General features: G+C 35.9%; 1 protein-coding gene across 2 annotated transcripts; it reads left to right on the forward strand.

Annotated features, from left to right (window-relative positions):
- The first annotated feature begins 384 nt into the window (after positions 1–384).
- Positions 385–18436, forward strand: LOC141819039 (secretory carrier-associated membrane protein 2-like). 2 transcript variants are annotated; one of them, XM_074706418.1, is made up of 13 exons: positions 385–701; positions 13630–13689; positions 13857–13967; positions 14245–14307; positions 14547–14580; positions 14701–14823; positions 15078–15140; positions 15234–15327; positions 16344–16389; positions 16489–16556; positions 17397–17445; positions 18004–18069; positions 18214–18436. In XM_074706418.1, exons 1-13 carry the CDS (start codon positions 642–644, stop codon positions 18298–18300), a joined length of 924 nt encoding a protein of 307 aa, XP_074562519.1. In that variant the 5' UTR covers positions 385–641; the 3' UTR covers positions 18301–18436. The 2 variants fall into 2 exon arrangements, with proteins under 2 accessions (XP_074562519.1, XP_074562518.1); XM_074706417.1 differs by having other exon boundaries at positions 386–701; positions 13627–13689.
- The last annotated feature ends 342 nt before the right edge of the window (positions 18437–18778 follow it).

The following is an 18778-nucleotide window of genomic DNA, read 5'->3' on the forward strand; positions in this document are numbered from 1 at the left end:
CTACTCGTCAGCTTTGTTAGCCGACTTAAAAAATATTTGATTTATATTTAAAATTATCAAATTTGAACCGCATTCAAATATATTTGATAATTTTTTCGAATCTATAATATTTTATTCGATTGTTCGTAAGGTATTTGTGAGCTAAACTTGAATCGAACTCTAGTTATTTTTATATACTTTTAATTTAAATATATTCAAATTAAATCAAAATTATTTATATTTTTGAGATTTGAATTGATTCTGAATATTGATTTGAATAGCAACCCTAAGAAGATTATAAGAGGCATGTCCAATTACCTCTAGGGATAAACTGAAGAGTTATTTTAACAATCTTAAAAATATATGGAGTATGCGAAAAGGAGCGAAAGGCAGTTTTTTTTTCCAATTTGAGCACGTCTTCTCTTCTTCTCTTTTATTTATTTACTGCCGGTGCCCGAGTCCACACGGAGATTGTGATTTCACAAGAGCTGCTTCTTAATTCCTCGTCTAGAGCAGAGAGCAGTCGCCGGTCTTCTTCCTTCCCTACTCCCCTCCCTCCCTCCCTCCTCGCTCCTCCTCTCCTCTCCTCTGTCTTTTCATTTTGTTCATCGTCAATCTCTTGCTTTTACTTTCGACTTTCCCGGAGATCGGCGGTCGACCTCATGGCGGGGCGTTACGAGAGAAACCCCTTCGATGAGGAAGAGGAGGTCAATCCCTTTGCGGTGAGTGAGTCGAATTCGCCTTGCCCATATACATTATTTTGCTTCGCTTTTCTTGCTCTTGCTGTGTTTATGATCATTCTTGATGAATTGATTCATCGAAGATCTATCCTTCATATCTGGTATCCGGTATCCTCGTTGTTGGATTATGTTTTTATTTCCCGAACCTGGGATTGTTTGTGGACGAAGTCATGCCTCGTCCAAAGTTAGGAACGCCTTTAGTGTTTTTTGGTATTTTATCTGTATGATATTGGCCTCTAATTTTTGTTCTGTCGGGATTATAGAATATGTATAGAAAATGAGGATTTTGATTGATTTGAGATGTTTTGTCGCTGGTCGTCTGACGCAATGCGTGTTGAATAGGAGATGCACTGACAGTCATGATTATTGACATTTGGGAGAAATAATGCCATTATTTCTTGATTTATCAAATATTTATATAATAGCATCACCTTCCAACTTGAATATGAATTCTCTACGCATTTGGTATCAACCGAGTAGAAAATTAATATCAAGATAATTGAAAACAAGTAATAGAGAATAATTCACAAGGAATATTCACAGCTTTGGTGGATACAAATATCGTCCTCCTTGAGCTCCACTCTCAAACTGGAGTTCTTAATGCATATATAGTTTGGATAAAGAAATCACTCTTTTGTATGAGACTTGGTAACAATTTGTTTTGTTGCAATGACAAAAGGAAGATGAGTAGTCTTTGTCACATTGTAAAGTTGAAATACATGATTGTTGATTTTAATATGTTTGGTATTAAGCTCCCCTCCTTCTACACTTAAGCTCCCCTCCCTTAGATTCAAATTCAAATTTATCTAGAGGAAAAGAAATAAAATTTCTAACATACATCAAAAAAGTGCACTAAACAATCCAAATTGATAAAATTCATTACAAACTTGTATTCGTCATCCTCATCAAAGATCTAAATGAAACCCTCAAGTTTACTTGTCCAAAAATAGATAAAAATTCTAATTTTGAACTTTCTGCTTGATACAATCGATACCAATAGGTACTAGTCAACTACCAACAAAGCCAGTGGATTGGTCATATGATTCAACCTATTGCGCTTTGAACCACACACTCGTGCCAAATTCAAAAATTTGTAGGAAATTATACATTTTGAAAAATCATAAAATTTGCAAACAAGTTTGTTTCAGACTATTTATGATAGAAAAATCATTTTTCATATGAATTCATCTTAATTTTTAAAATGGACACAAACTTAAGAAACACACCAAAGTTTCAATTGGGTATGAAATTTAAAGTTTTTTGTTTTGAAATCTAACTTTGAAAAAATTGTATTTTCAAAAAAAAAAAATCAACTATCATCTTGGAGCCAAATGTACACTATTAATACATTAATCATCCCTATAGTTCCCCATAATTGGTTAATGATTACTATTTTAACACTTTATGGTTCATCAAGATGCCTCGGGCATTGTGAATCAACGGTATCACCCTATACATCTCACCTAATAGTTGTATTTTTTAATACAAAAGATCAAATTCTTCTTATATTTTTAATACAAAATATCATAATTGGTTAATGAAGCATGTCTTCTTATATTTTTAATACAAAATATCATAATTGGTTAATGAAGCATGTCTTGCTTGACATTGATTCTCCAATGCTTGTCAAAGCTTTGATGAGCTCCTTGAATCTAGCATATAGTTTTGCCACGGTCTCCCTTTTTGCATCTTGAAGTTATTGATTTGGGCTTTTAAGAGGTCTCATTTTATTAACTAATTTGTGTTTTCCCTTTATGTAATTCCACTAGTTTCTCCTAAAGCTCCTTAGCGGATTCAAAAGCTCAAATTTTGATTAATCTCATGCGAGGGGAGCGTACTTAACAAATAATACTTGTCTTTTCCATTGGTCGTGTATTCATCCGTTTGCTTCTTAGTTCATTGGTTCTTATATAATTTTTTTTTGTCAACATCCCTAAGCACTTCAAAAGTATTTTGCCATCATAAGAGTTGTACTGAAATCTATTTTGAAGAATACCTCCATTTGATGTTTCTACATTGAAAATTCACTCTCTAACGTTGATGGGTAGATGTTTGATCCAAGAATTATCTTGTTGCTTCCTCAGTAGTTAGTCCAATGAAGAACTTCCTAACTTTCATACCACTTGTTAAGACTAGTTGAAATGGATGATCCTAAAGCTAGAGGGGGTGAATAGCAATTATTTCTGCAAATACAAACTTTTACTACTCTTGATACAAGATGAGAAAGGTCATACAAGAGTTAGTGCAATGGAAATGAAAGCATAAATAATTGCATACCATAATCACTAACACAAAAGTAATGTGGTTTGGAACCCATAGCTTATGATTCGTGACAAAGTGACTCCCAAAGCTCACTATCTTTCTCCTTCACGGATAACTTCTAGAGGTGGAAAAATTATTGGATTGTTGAATGTGACTAGAGGGGAAGGGTGAATAGTAAATTACTCATTTCTTACTTGATACTACAAATGTATTTTTAACTCAACGGAAATATTAAAAATACAAACACAAAACTCATGAGGACGGAATACTCCCGAAATCTCTCTATACTCTTTACTTCTCTGATACCTTTTGGCTACCTAAAGTGCCAACTTTATTAGGTTAAGTTAACTACTCTCTCCTAAATTAGTTGATACGCTCTAAACTCATTTAGCGTGATTGAATCACACTCATGGGATCCAATACCTATTGGCTCTGTTTGGGTTCTCTAGGTACTTACAAGGGATGACCTCTCTTGATAGCTTCCTAAGCATTCTCTTAGGTCTCTTAGAAACTCTAACCTTGGTGGTCTTATCAAGTTGATCTATAGGGATTGCCTCACTTGATGCCTTGCTACCACTTCCAATCCTAGAGGGTTCTTTCGACTTTGTACTATAATAAAAGTGGCCCCTATTATAGGTTAGCACACTAACCTTTGACTTTGACTGGAATTTGTATCCCAAATCACTTTTGTCATTGGTCACCTCTTGCCTCATTAACCCTAAGTTTACTTTCTTGGGCTCATTAGTTATTTTCTTTGGGATCTTTCCTAAAAGATGAGTCTTGACCTCAAAGACTTGATTTTCCTTTTCTGACACCCTAATTCTAAATTTCTAAACACCATCATGAATTGTTTAGAATTACCCTTAGGATCACTAGATTTTCTATTCTCGTGATATGAAACACTAAAATCATAATATTTTTTACTCTACTATGCTCTTATCATTATAATCATTCTTGTAGGATGATAATATTACCTTAAGAACTCCCTTTGACTAGAGCTTCCTTTCTTGACTCCTTTGGGTTACCTCCCATTTAGACATTGATTGTGGTAGTTCCCTTCTTGTGGTGCTTTCTTCTTCCACACAATTCAATGAGGTGGATGGTTTGCCAACTTTGACTCCAAAGGTTGAAATTGAAACTTTGTCGCTCTAATGTCAATGACCTTTGCTCCTCACTTTAATGGTGATATGGAGGTTTCCTCAACTTTTCGGAGGTTGAACTTTTCTTATCTTCCGATGTTGAACACCTCTCATCTTTCAATTCTTCTTGCTCTTGAGTTGATGAGCTCCTTTCCTACTCTTTCACTTTTTGAATTGGTGAGGGATTCTTATAGAATTAGATTAACTTGGTCCATAATTCATGAGAATCTTTGTACTTACCTATCTTGCACAAATATTGTTAGGCAAAATATTAATCAACAAATTGATTACTTTATTGTTTACCTCGAATCTTTAGGATCGCTCCTCAATCTATTTTTCTCTTTTATGGACTCTTCCCTTCTTATCCTTTAGAATTTTGGAACCATCTACCAAGGCAAACCAATTTTTGACATCCGTCATTACAAAGTACTTGATCCTTCACCAATAAGCAAAATCTCTAATTTTGAAGTGTTGTTGCAATGAAACTCGACTTGGTTCTGATGGACCAAGGTTATGTTTTGATGTTTGATCAATATATTTGTGTTCTAATATGTTAAATATGTCAAGATTGATCGCATATTTGATAGTGTACAAAGTCTAATTAGGTCAAGGTCGACTAGACATTTGACATTGGTTGAAGTTCAACAGGTGTTGATAGACTAGAAAGTCCAACAAATGTTGGCAGATGTGGAAGTTCAACAAGGAGTTGGCAAGGGATGTGGAAATTCAACAAGGAGCTGACAAGCAAAAAAAATAAGTGGGTCAAGGCAAAGTAGAACAATGGAGTTGGCTGTGGAAGTCCTAAGAGGTTGAGGATTGGATATAAGTAGGTGATGAAAGTCCAGATAGCTCAAGGTGGATTAAGCGCATGACAGTTGTGGAAGTGAGGATTGTTTAGATGTTAGGCATGTGTTGGAAATTCAAGTAGGTTATGGTGGACTAAATGATTGACAAATGCTAAAGTCATGGTAGATCATGGTCGACTGGGTACTAGGCAATGAATGAAGTTCTGGAAAAATGGTTTTTACAGACGAGAAGTATTCCCCTAGTAGGTTGAGGTTGGATACTAGGCAAGGATGAAGTCCTCGTGGATTGAGATCGATTTGTACTAAATAGACAAGGAAGCCCTAGAGATATGCAGTCTCTTGGCATGAAAAGGATTTCACCTTAGTGTGGCTATAATCAAAGTGTCATTTGAATTGGTGAATAGAAGCAATTAACTCATGAACCAGAAATCATGAAATTGTAGTTTGGTTAGATTTGAGATTTACAATAGTCGAACTGATGAGAATAGGAGTTGGTTAATGGTGCAATTGACTAATTGGAATGGTTGAGTCGACTGAAAAACTGAAACCGCAAAAGGATGTGTGGTTTTGAGTAGTCAACTAATGGAGTAGTTGATTGAGCACAGAGTGTTGGGAATCATATGCGATAAAACAAAATTTCACAGTGGAAAATAGGATCCCTCGAGCAATCCATGCGAAAAATTCGTACAAGTTTAGATCTATGAAATCCTATCTAATAGGATTTACCTTTGATGCGTGCCCTTCGCTTATCCCACTCATCCAAAGGTTGTCGGATCTCTAGCACGTTCAAGTGTCCGTGCCTCTATGTGTATCCACATTAACACTCACACTTTGGAAAAACTTGGTTGTGCTAGCAACCTTGAAGAACTCGACCAAGAAGAAGAGGAGAGGAGAAGAATGAACCACACTTGAGTTTTTGCAAGAAAAACTCTTTTATACTCATGCCATGAATACCAAAGATTTTAGGTATTTTTTATTCTCTCATCAATGCATGAGGCTTTTGGTATTCTCTCATCAATGCATGAGGTCTTTTTGGCATTCTCTCATCAATGCATGATTAATTTTATTAATCATGCATGATAACTTCCATGCATGATAACTTCCTCTTCTTCAATGTATGATTAATCCATATTAATCATGCATGATCAATCAAATCCATTTATCAACTTGGTTTAATTTGAGTCTAACTCAAATTCAATCAACTTGAGTCTAACTCAAGTGTAGGTGATAACTGTTCTTGTCGCACTATGATTTCAATTAATTATCAAGTTTCAACCAATAATGTAGTATATAGTTAGCCTGAATCGTCTCTCAAGGACCCAATAAAATGCTTGCAATCTTCAAATCTAATAGAATTTAGTATGCTATGAGAAGATAAAAAAACTAAACTAGTGTATGTTTTGGGGGGTTTAAATGTTAGGAACAATAAAAACTCAACCACCAACTTACTCCTAACAATCCTAATTGTCTGGAATCGAAATTTTAGTTAATTACACTCCAAACATGGCCAAGAAACAAGAACGAACAGAATTAAACATAAAGGGACAGCATGAAACGAAACATGACAGATTTGATACGAAACATGACAGAATTTTTTACTAGGCAATTTAACAAACTACTTGCATTCAAAAGGGAGAATTCAACAAACTGTAACAAGTAAGATGTAAAAGAGTAATAAACTAACAAAGTATTAAAGTAGCAATTGTAAGGAAGCTAAATTAATATCAAAAGAAAGAACAATCAAACAAAAAGGTGTAAATTGATGGAATTTGCTGAAATGTGTGTTGTCCACTCGCGCAGGAAGAAATGGGGGGCTGCTTGGCTCTATCCGACCGGCTGGAGCTTCCGTAGAGGACTGTGGCGTTGTTGCTTGAAAGTTTGAGGGCGTGAAGGCTGGCTGTGATGTTAAGGCTGCTTGTGGCGGGAGGGAATTGAAGTGGCTGGAGGTGGCGGTGTGAGAGATGGAAGTGAGTAGAGTTGTTGTTTGGTGGGAGCGTTGCTGCTTGGTGGAGAGTGAGTGGCGGTGGGGAGTGGAGATGGCTACTGTGGTGAGTGGTGTGAAGATGAGCGTTGGGGAGTTGCGTTAGTGGAGAGGGGCGTGAGGCTTTGTGTGGAGGCGTGAGATGAGGAGTGGTGTGCGTGAGTGGGCTGTGAGGGCGTGTGTGAGTGGAGATGGGTTGCTACCATGAGTGGAGGGAGGTGGGTGGAGGAAGGGATGAGGGAGATGGATTGGTGGCTAGGGCTTCGAGTTATGTGTGTGATGAGGGAGTTGTGAGGTGGGAAGTGGGCTGCGTGAGTGGAGTGGGCGTGAGGTTGAGGGAGGTGGCGTGAGGGGTGTGAGTGGGGGAAGTGGAGGCGTTCGTGAGGTGGGAGCTGATGAGTGGAGAGTGAGATGGAGAGATGGGTGGCGTGAACGTGAGGGATGGGATGGAGGTTTTGTTATGGAGGCGTGAGTGGAGGGAGGTGAGGAGTGAGTGGAGGGATGGCTGATGTGTGGAGAGTGGTGATTGTGTGGTGGAGATAGAAGTGAGGTGTTGATGTGTGGTGGAGATGGAAGTGAGGTGTTAGGGTTGATCTCCTCCTTCTCTTCCTTTTGTACTCTCTTTCTCCACCCTCCATTCCTTGGATGTAAGGTTCAGATTCATTGTGGATATCCCCCTTTCCTTTAGTAACCTAGATTCAAATGAAGGGTTGAGATTAAGTCTTCATCATGATGCCCAACTTAGTCCTTGAAGACCTTGATGACCAAGTTGCCCTACAAATCAAATTGGATGAAACATAAGTCTAAAAATATAGAAAAATTCAAATAGTATCAAAATACATCCAATTGACAATTATATGTCATCCAAGGCATAAATGTACACTTAAAACCTTAAAATTCTTTATTAATGATGTCAATTTGATCATCAATTGTGTTAATCATTAGTAGGTCATCCAATGAGCTTAATTGTTCTTTTAGTCAAACTAAAATGAATCCATCTCCAAATAGAGTGTTATTTGTGTGTGACCCAATAAGTTCTTGTAACGTTGGCAATGTTTCTAAAACTTATTTTAGAAACATAAGCAATGAGTGACATCTAGCAATGCATCATTGCTATCCAAGTGACAGGAATGTCGAGATCCGACATAACCTCCGTGACTATGATAATGTATGATCATGTCTTTCTATCCTCGATATCTAGATTGATCAATGAGGCATAAACCGCGTCATCTTCTTATCAATCTTTGTGTTTTTTGATCCCCAAATAGACTTACTCAAGCAAATGAGCTCAATATCTCATATTGACTCATTTGACCATGGTCATGTATTTCGTTGTCCTACTCTATTAAGAGGCCGCAAGATCTCACTCTCGTTATATGGGAGGGATAGATCTCATCTACATCACTCACATCCCTCCGCATAATTCGATACATACCCAGTGATCACCTTTATAGTCCACCCTATTACAGGTGACGTTTGACGATACCAAAGTATATAACTCCTTATGTAGGGAATCGTAATGACTTCAGGTCTAAGACTATTCATACCAATAGTCACATTAAAAAGTTTATGACACTCATATAATGATCTATAAAGCTTTCTCATAGCAGGTCAATTTAGTATACATTCTTTAATGTATACCCATGTGTCAATTCGATATCCCATATCCATGACTTGTGAGATCAAGTCATCCAGTTGTCCTACATACTAATCTTAGCGCATTAATATCATCCCTGAATATTAATGTTTGACTAGGAATGATTAAGAGTAGTGTTTTCTATATCATCTCACTATCGATTCAAACAATCGATATGATATAGATTAGAACCAGCTACCTAAGGACATTATTATACTTAGTTATTTGGCATAAATACAGAGTAAGTATAATAACAAAAAATCATGCCTTTATTAATAATAGAATATGATACAAAAGTCCCTAGTCAATCATCACATAATTGGCTCTAGGGCTTCTACTAACACAGAGCACCTGCCATAAGTCGAGAAGCCAACAAATAGAAGATCCTATTTGGGTGAACAATCGATTGATATTAAAATAGGAAACTAGGATCAAGCTTTTGAGTTGATAAGACAATAGCAATGTTCAAAATCTTCATGTGCTACAATGGATCAATTGATTAGAAGACACAATAGTCAACTGACGGGAGACAAACATTTGATTGATTGATTAGCAAATTCTAGAATGAACAAAAGCTCTACAAAAGGGGTTTTCGAGGTTGTTTTTAGCTAACATTCATGTGTGGTTTCTTGGGCGAGTTCTATTGCATTCCAGAGCCATTTCAGAGCAATCTAAAGCAAGCAAAAGAGAAAGTTGTTTGTTATTCATTTACTTTAGTTTGCTTGTAGTTGTTATTCTTCTTTTGTATTGCCATAAGAAGAGATTTGTAAGACATTTTGTTCGCCTCAGGAAGAGTTTTGTAAAGGAGAAATGATAGAGGCTTTGTAGGTAATCCGACCTAAAGGATCATAGCTATCAAGTAGGGGTCTGAGGGAGGATGGCTAAACAATGTAAATTGGTTTGTATGATTGTGTCTTATTTTGAGGGAGGATGGCTAAACAATGTAAATTGGTTTGTATGATTGTGTCTTATTTTATAGTGTTTTGTTATTATATTTTCGATGTGCACTAACATCTTGTAGATGAGCATAGGGTAACAATAGAAAAAGGCGAGTGTCTAATCACCCTCCATCCACATTCACGATCCAACATTATGGATGGCGGGATTCAAATACCATATCTAAGCCCATCTCCAAACTTCGTAAGGGAAAGAGCTTGATTCTAGCTAATTCTCTACTTCTGTAGCCTTGCCCTCATGGTGGTTTGTCCTTGAAGATCATACTCGCTCTAATTCCAATTGTTGATATCAAAGGACTCCTCAAATTTGTGACTCTTTTAATACCTTATTCGATTAGCAATTAAGCCTTTTGGAGCTTTCTGACTCTGATACCAATTATTGAATTGTTAAATGCGATTAGAGGAGGTGAATAATCGATCACTCATTTCTTGCTTTATTCTACAAATGTATTTAGTGGAAATATTGAAAATGCAAACACAAAACACACAAGTAAATCAAACAAGGCAATTTACGTAGGTTGGAATCACTAGTTTCTACTCGATGACCTATGATCTATCATTAGATCACTCTCGTTTTCTCCTTCTTGGATGCCTTTTGGAGGTGGAGAAACCTCTTAACCTCTTTAACTATGAGCTACAACAAGAAACTACAATGGTAGATAGAAACAATTTACAACATAAAAGAAGAATTGCAAAATGGAGTTTTTCTTAGCTTGCTTTTACTTGAATACCTCTTATAGAGTTGTTGCCAATAATTACTTGTTGTAATATGCACAATTAGTTGATTGTTGACTTACCTCAGTTGACTAATTACTAGTTGAGTTAATTGAACCTATGTGTGGTTAATTGTTTGGCTCCCAACAACTATTTGAGTCGACTGATTTCCTGTAACATCTGAGTCATTTGAAGGTCACAGTCAAATCTATCATATCAATGACTCTCTTCTTGGATTTCAACAATCGAATGATCTTCCTCAATAGTCGACTGACTTACGAACACAAATATTATGTTTGTTGGAAAACTAACCTAAGTCAACTACCTCCCTTCAGTCAATTAAAACATTAACTCCAACCAACTCTAAGATTGAGTCATCTCTTAAGTAAGTCTACTCAAATCGTAAACTCCTGGTCACTTATGGACTCTCGTCTTGGGTTTTCCTGCCAGGAGGCCCACACTTCTTGGAATTCCTTGTCTTGCCAAGGGTCTTCACCTCTAGGCCTAAATACTATGTCTTCCAGACTTCCTTGTCTACTTAGTATAGGTTGACCTTCACTTACCCAAACTTCCACTACCTACATATAGGTCTAGCCTCCAGACTTCAGCATTTACCCAATGTCAATCAAGCTTTTAAGTCTTCCACTTGCCTAGCAGTAGGTCAACCTCGATTCATTAGAACATCCACTTTTCGAGCCTCAAGTTAACCTTGACTTGCTAGGACTTCCACTTACCTAGCCTTAAGTTAACTTTAACTCGTCAGACTTCCATTTGCCTAGGTTACTCCTCTAGGACTTTCACATACTAATATCTTGCCAATCTTAACTTGTTGAAACTTTATCACTTGCCTGACATCCATCAACATTGACTTGTCAACACTGCATCACTTGCCATACATCTAATCTAACCTACCTATACTTCCACACTATAATACCTATTGGACTTTCTATTTGCCAATGCTTATTGGACTTTTCTCTTGTCAACACCCTATTGAACTTTCCTCTTGCTAATTGTCCAGTCAACCTTTACTCACTTGAATTTCATTCAATGTAAAGTATCTAATCATTTTGACCTGCTTGACATATTTGTCGAACTTAGACTAGGTCATACTACCTAAATATTAAGGCATCACACATATTAAATAGACATTAAAACACCTTGGTCTAACAAGACTAAGCTAGAGCATTATTACACCAACAAAGTTCTCTTACAATAAGACCACACAACAAAGATTAAGAGGAAGACTAAAAAATACAAGGAAAGACTCAATATGATCTATCCAATTTTATTTTCGATTTTGTTAGTCTTCAAACATCCACTTTCCTTTATATAACCTTCAAACCTTTCAAATATCATTTGTTCATTCTTATTTGTCCACCATTCAATTGACTTAGCCACACACAAAAATGTTCTATTGTTGGCTCATTAGCTTGAGTCGACTGCTTAGTTGACATCAACCACCATTATTTAACTAGAATGCCTCAATAATTAACTAACATCAAACTCAAGCGTGAATAAAAATGTTTTGTTCATTGGCTAATTCAATCAAACTACTATTCAATTGAAGATCACCTACAATTGATTGGATTGTCAACTACAACCATCCTAATAGTTGAGTTTTCGCCTAAGTTGAAGACTACCCTCTCTCTGGTACAATCTCTCAACTCTTGATTGACTTAAGAGTATACCTTGTAGCTCCTTCACCACGAGGCCAATTCTCGTCAAGCTTCTTGTCCTTGGATGCACCCAAGTCCTCAGTTCGCTCCACATGCCATCCTTCACATTCCGCTTATGTAGTCCGTCTCGTTTAATTTAGCTGCATTGCAATGCTCCTCATCTTGCGATCTCTCGAATGTCTCATTTCATTGTTTTATGATTTCTTTCGGACCTTGAGCCATTGGGTCACCATCAACCTTGGCCATATCAAGGCATCTCCATATGTATATCCATCAAGTCCTATATGATTTAATACACATATCATAAACTTATGACTCTAACTTAAACTCTTTGTCTAAACATTAAAACCCATGAAAGGTCCCGATAAGAAAAGGGCTCGATTGCATCAACACAAGATACTATGTGCTATTTTTCTCAGGAGAGGTAACTTTTTTGTCATAACCTATGTCGTTTGAAAGTAAAACCCACTTTCTTGTAGGTGATGCACTCATGAATAAGCACAATAGCTAACAAATGACATTGATAGTCATGAAGGTAAGTAAGAGGATGTAACAACTTAGCTCAATATGAGTTATGAGTTGATAAAAAAAGTTTATAAGCTTTAGATAAGAGAGCTACTATTAATTTGGGCTTGGACATTTTTAAGAGGTTGTCAATGTTTGGAGGTTTGTGAAGCTTCAACGGGGGTCACAACGTGTTTCAAAGGTCTGTAAAGCTTTGATAGAGGTTGCGAGGTGATTCAAAGGTTAGTGAAGCTTCTATGGAGGTCACAGTATTTTGGGACCAGAACATCATAGGCGAGGTGATCACCCAACTGAAGGACTTCCATTATTTATGACATGAGTGGAGGAGATTTGTTTCATGATCGATGAATGGTATGACATCTACAAAGTGAAGCTTCTACAATCAACACTACAAATCTTCTCTTCCTCCCCGCCCCCCTACCCCCCTCTTCCCTTCTACTTTTCTAATGTTTGGCACATCCATTGACATTGGCACCTACAACACCCAATATATCTCTTTTGGTTGAAGATCATAACTTTGCATAGGGTTGTAATTTCAAACCTTGGAGGGGGACTACCTACACAAATTCTCCTCAACAATAGTTAAAGTGATTCATTCTTTTTAAAAAAAGACGGTTAAGGTGTTTCTTCATGCTGGCAATAATTTCACATATGTTGAGAACTAAGAAGTTACACAATGGTTATCAAGTGGATAGTACCTTAAACATTATACTTGAAAGTCCAAATGTTTTCAAGTCGTCATTTATTTGTCTTTTTAGTCCTGTCCAACTAAAGAAGATGCATTGTTGATGCAACGAACAAATCTTGAATACCAAGGGGATTCTGCCCCATTAAGGAGTGCCTAATGAAGGGTGGTTGTAAAACTTGTATACTATTCCATGGTTTAGTCCTACTAAAATAGATGTGGGGCTACTAAGGTAAGCAAAATTGCAACTGGTTTCTTGAAGCAAATACTAAAGGTGGTAAGTAAATATAAGAACTTCTTTCTGAAATTAGTAATGTGTGTCTTATGTGAGAAACATCTTTTCTGTTTCAATGATCACTTGCCATCTTTATTGAACTATAGGTACTAAAGCATTTATTTTGTGACTGTTGATGTTGCAAGTGTTCATCTTACTTTCTTTATCACTTAATTGTGGTATATTTTGTTTGCAGATTTGATTTACTATCCTTAATAAAAAAAAATGCACATGTTGTGTCCTTATTTTGCAGCAGGATGCTGGAATTAGGGGGAAGTCAAGGGATTCAAATTATGGTGGAGGTCAATCCTACATGGTAGTGAGTTAATTTTACTTTTCTTTTGTGTGATAATGTTCTTGGTTGCATGTTTGATTAAGATGTATGCCATGTTATTCTTCTGAAGATTCTTTATCCAAAACAATTTTAATAATTATTTTCTTTGGTGTGGTTTGGGTTCACCAATATCCACACTAATTGTGCAGAATCCCACTGCTCCTCCATTAAGTTCCAGGCTTTCACCACTTCCTCCAGAACCTGCTGATTTCTACAATGACTTTGGAACTACAGTTGACATTCCTCTTGATACATCAAGTGTATGTTTGAATTTCTATCCATGAAATTTAACATATAAATCAGTAAATCAAGTCCATTTAACCAGGACAAGTTGTTAGCATTTTTCATAGTGTGCTACTCAATTTGGTATCTAAAAGTGTCATGGGAAGTCATTTTGACAATGGTGCATAGAGTTGCATATACTTTGGTTCTAAAGATTACATCTTTGATGTCATAGTACGTGTTGGTCTGATGTATATGTACAACTCCTGTTTGTGTATGCTTTAATTGGATTCTCATTACTGTCTTTTTGTGTAGGACCTGAATAAAAAAGAGAAGGACCTTCGAGCCAAGGAGGCAGAACTAAATAAGAGGGAAAAGGTATGCCAGTCATCTAAATTCTGATGTGAACTTGTGCAAACGATCTAAAAAAATCCTACTGATCATCTATCTTTTTGCATCTTATTGACAATTGCGGCTTTTTTTAATGAACTATTAGTACATAATTGTTCACGGATAGCTAGAAATAGGATCCATAGTGTTGAAATTTCCATTTTCATTCCAGAACTATCTTCTTGCTGCATCTTTATACTCATGATAAACTACTTTCTGTCTGGTAGGAACTTAAACGTAGAGAAGAGGCAGCTGCCCGAGGTAAAAAATTTCTAGAATTTATTATCTATGGACTCTGATTTTACTACATTGTCATTTATCAGATAATGAGAAATCTCATTATAGATGATTAATTCTAGTCCATTTTTTCTACTTTTGTAGCCGGTATTGTGATAGAGGAAAAAAATTGGCCATCCTTTTTTCCTATTATCCATCATGATATTGCTAGTGAGATTCCCATCCACGTACAGCGATTGCAGTATGTTGCATTTGCTTCATTACTAGGTATGTATTGACTTGTTTCACTTCAAGCTATTTTATGACTGAGCTATATTCTGGAGCATTCTGTTTCCAAACTTTGGCATTTATGGATTTAACTACAAAAATAAAGTGACATCATATCCTTCTCTTTGCTTGCTTTCCTGTTTTGTTTTTTATGTTTTACTTTCCCAATGGAAACCAAAACCCACTTCTTTTCATGTGCCTATGAACTTTGAACAGGTGTTTAAATAGTGAAATTTTGCATTTAAAAATTTCAGGGTTAGTTGCATGCCTCTTTTGGAATTTTGTAGCAGTTACTGCAGCTTGGATTGCAGGGGAAGGTGCTAATGTTATTTGGCAATGCCCTATGTTTCTCAATGTTAAATTTATTTATTATATCATGATGATGCTGATTTTTCTTGCTTTGTATATAGGAGTAAGGATCTGGTTCCTCGCCGTCATCTACTTTATTTTGGGTGTTCCTGGAGCTTATTTGTTATGGTATAGGCCACTTTATCGTGCCATGAGGTACTATTTGTCTGGAATCTTTCTTTTTAAATCTTGTAAATTGAACTTGAATTAATTCAAGCTTTAATCATACTTCTGCATATCAAATGAATAAAAATGTCGAACGTCATACTCATGTATCTCTTACTGCTGGTAGAATTGTAGAATGTAAACAGATTTATTCTATTCATGAACTTGGCTCAAGCTGTTTTATGCTGCTGCGTGATTCAATTCAGGCATGAATCACTGGTGTGATTTGGAAACGTGCAAATTCAAACTAAAATTTATAACATGATCTTATACTACACACCCAATAACAATGTAAAGCAACCACAACTGTCATTCCCAGGCTTGCAGGCTGTATGTGAGCATCAAAATCACAATCCACTATAAAAGATAGGATGGAAAATCACAACAAAAAATTTTATTAACTGTAATTATATGTTAAATTTTAAGTAATACTTAGTAGAATATATATTGTATTATGTAAAATACATTTTAGCAATAATGGATGGGGCTATCACAGTTAAGATGATCAAAAATACCTTTTAATTTAATTAGCACAAAGTCAAGTCATAAAAATTCACAAAAAATATTGAATTTGTAAATCAAGAAAAATTTGATATTTTTTCAACATCATCAAGGTCTCCTTTTACTAAATGTCAACAAAAAATCTAAAATATATTCTTTTTCTTGTTTTATGAATTATAAAATAAATTGTATGATAAATTCCTAATAATTTCTTTGTGATTATTTAAAGTAATCAATTTATCATCTGTTTAAAATATTATTATAATAGACTTAAAATGTAGTTATTTAAAGAGCTGTTGTAAATAGCAATTGCATTTGCATGCAGCCAAACAACAGACTTATCTGCAATATATCTATTCCTAAACCTAATTTTTATCTATAGGATTACCAATTGTAAGCAATCAAATCCCCCCTTATTTTGTATATATTTGCAACATACATAGGAATATCAGCTTAAGTCTTGTTATTGAGTTATGAACTCACAGACTTTGAAATGTATGTTGTAGGAATGAAAGTGCTTTAAGGTTCGGATGGTTTTTCTTGTTTTACCTGGTAGGTTTTGTCTATTTCTAACTCCGTCCACAAAGATTTCAATGATGTTTTATCACAGAAATATCTTTTGAGGCATCTACTGTATTAAATCTTCTGCAGATTCATATAGCTTTTGTGGTCTACGCAGCAGTGGCTCCTCCAATTATCTTTAAAGGAAAATCTTTGGCGTAAGTTCTATTATTGTGCCTTCAACATTCTCTCGTATGCATTTTTGTCATCAGAACGTAATTGGCAACCTCATAAGGCTTTTTTATATTATTACTTTAGAGGCTAGAACTCATCCCTTCTAATTATGTTGGTAATGCTAACTTTATAAGCTTTATGTTAGTTTGTATGCATCAACCTACTGGTAGTGTAACCAAATATTACCTCAGTTGCATTGGCCAACACATTAGGCTTGGGGAGAGCCCATATGGTTGTCCCATTCTACACCACATCTGTACAAATGGGTATTTACACCAGCTTGACCCATTGAAGGTGGCCATAAATAAAATCAATCACATTTTGATCCTATACTTCATTCTCAGAAGCTATTACTGGCTAATTAATGAAGCATACTTTCTATTGTCCATAATTTACTGGGCTCGTCTTAATATTGAACCCACTTCAAAGCAATTTTATTTGAATCTTGTATACTTTGTTGCTGACCTCTAGCCAAAACCTCAACTATTTCAACATTTGATCAGATAAGATAAAATGGTTTGGTGATGGTCTATAATAATCTAGAACATGGTTTAAAATTTCGTACAACGTCGAGCGAGCAAAACATGTGGAATTTTCTGTTCCGCTGATAGTCCGGCATCGATACAGCAGGGCACCATGCGATCGTAGTGACACAATGCTATATATGAATCATTATCTTACAACAAGTTGATCAATGGTATAGAAGTGAATTAGGAAGAGATGGCAGGAACAAATGAAAATCTTATGTAGAAAAAACGTCCTATTGGTTATTCTGGTGCCACTTATCATTTAGCTGACATTTCTCTTTTGCCAATTTGTTGCAGAGGAATCCTCGCTGCAGTGGATGTCATCGGCGATCACGTGATAGTTGGGGTCAGTTCTTCACTATTCTGTATATAAATGTGTTTTTTTTACCCAAACCTCCTCTATTAAGCTACTGTTTTAGAGTCAATAGACATGATAAACTTTGATACTATTTGTTAGACCACTTTGAACAAAATTGTCCGATGCCACAACTCGCTGTTGCAGTCTTGTTAGACCATAGAATGAACTAGACCCTAATGATGATTATTAGTAGCTAAGGAGCTGGACATAGATTGGCAGACAACCTTTTCTTGTGCCAATTGTTTTCTAGTTAACAAGTACAACGTTTACAAGAAGCTGCATCTTTCTTATTGAAAAAGGATATAAACCTGGTTGTGAGACTAATCAGTGGTTCACATCTTTCGACTTTCGGACTTGTATATTGAGTTTGTCCTCCTTTATTTTATTTTATTTTATTTTGGCGATCCTTTTTGTGGTTTGTGTGATAAACAAACAAGAAAATCTCATCATGATAAGAGCCAATTCACTATATTGCAAATAAAACTTCCTTTTCTTCTTTCATAGTTTTTCTCTTATCTAACTAAAGCTTCTTTCTTTTTCTTGTAGATCTTCTATTTTATTGGATTTGGAATGTTCTGCCTAGAATCAGGAGTTAGCATTTGGGTCATTCAGGTTAACTTCCTCAACCTGCACGGTTTGATGAATTCGCAACTACCATAATAAATAAACACCTAAGAAATGATGAATTCTCTCAAGAAAAGACTTCTATTTTCATCTTTAACTTTCTGATGCATTTTTCTGGGGTAATGCTTGCAGCAAGTGTACATGTATTTTCGAGGGAGTGGAAAGGCTGCAGAGATGAAACGGGAGGCTGCACGCGGTGCTATGAGAGCTGCAATATGAATAGAGGACTTTAGGTCATTGTTTCACAGGTAGGAGAATGGCATTGATTTCGATATATGTTTGATGTTTCCTCCTTGAAGGGCATGTCTGATGTATACCTTGTATAGTCTTCAAAATCTTTTGCTTTTTGGTTGTATTTGTGGCTCTTTATATACTCTTACTCGTGTATGCAGTTGTGTTACAGCAAATATATAGATTTGTTTTTCACTTGTGTTGTCAAATCTCTAACTAAACCCTACAAAAATATACGAAAATTAAATAGAATAATAAAAAAAACCCAACAGATGATATGGAAGAGGAGAGAATTGGAATGAAACTGGCTCGAAGAACACTAAATATGTAGGTGAAGCAAATCACCGAGGTAGGAGAGAGACTTTCACAAGTTGATTTTCAAGTCTGTAGGTGAACCATTGAGATTAAGATTAAGGAAGAGAGTTCAATCAAACAACCTTTAGGCAAACCACTAAGGCCAAGAAAA

This window comes from Curcuma longa, unplaced genomic scaffold (genome assembly GCF_044706935.1).
Source record: "Curcuma longa cultivar G26 ecotype Majalengka, Jawa Barat unplaced genomic scaffold, ITB_CL_G26_1.1 contig_27443, whole genome shotgun sequence".
NCBI lineage: Eukaryota > Viridiplantae > Streptophyta > Magnoliopsida > Zingiberales > Zingiberaceae > Curcuma > Curcuma longa.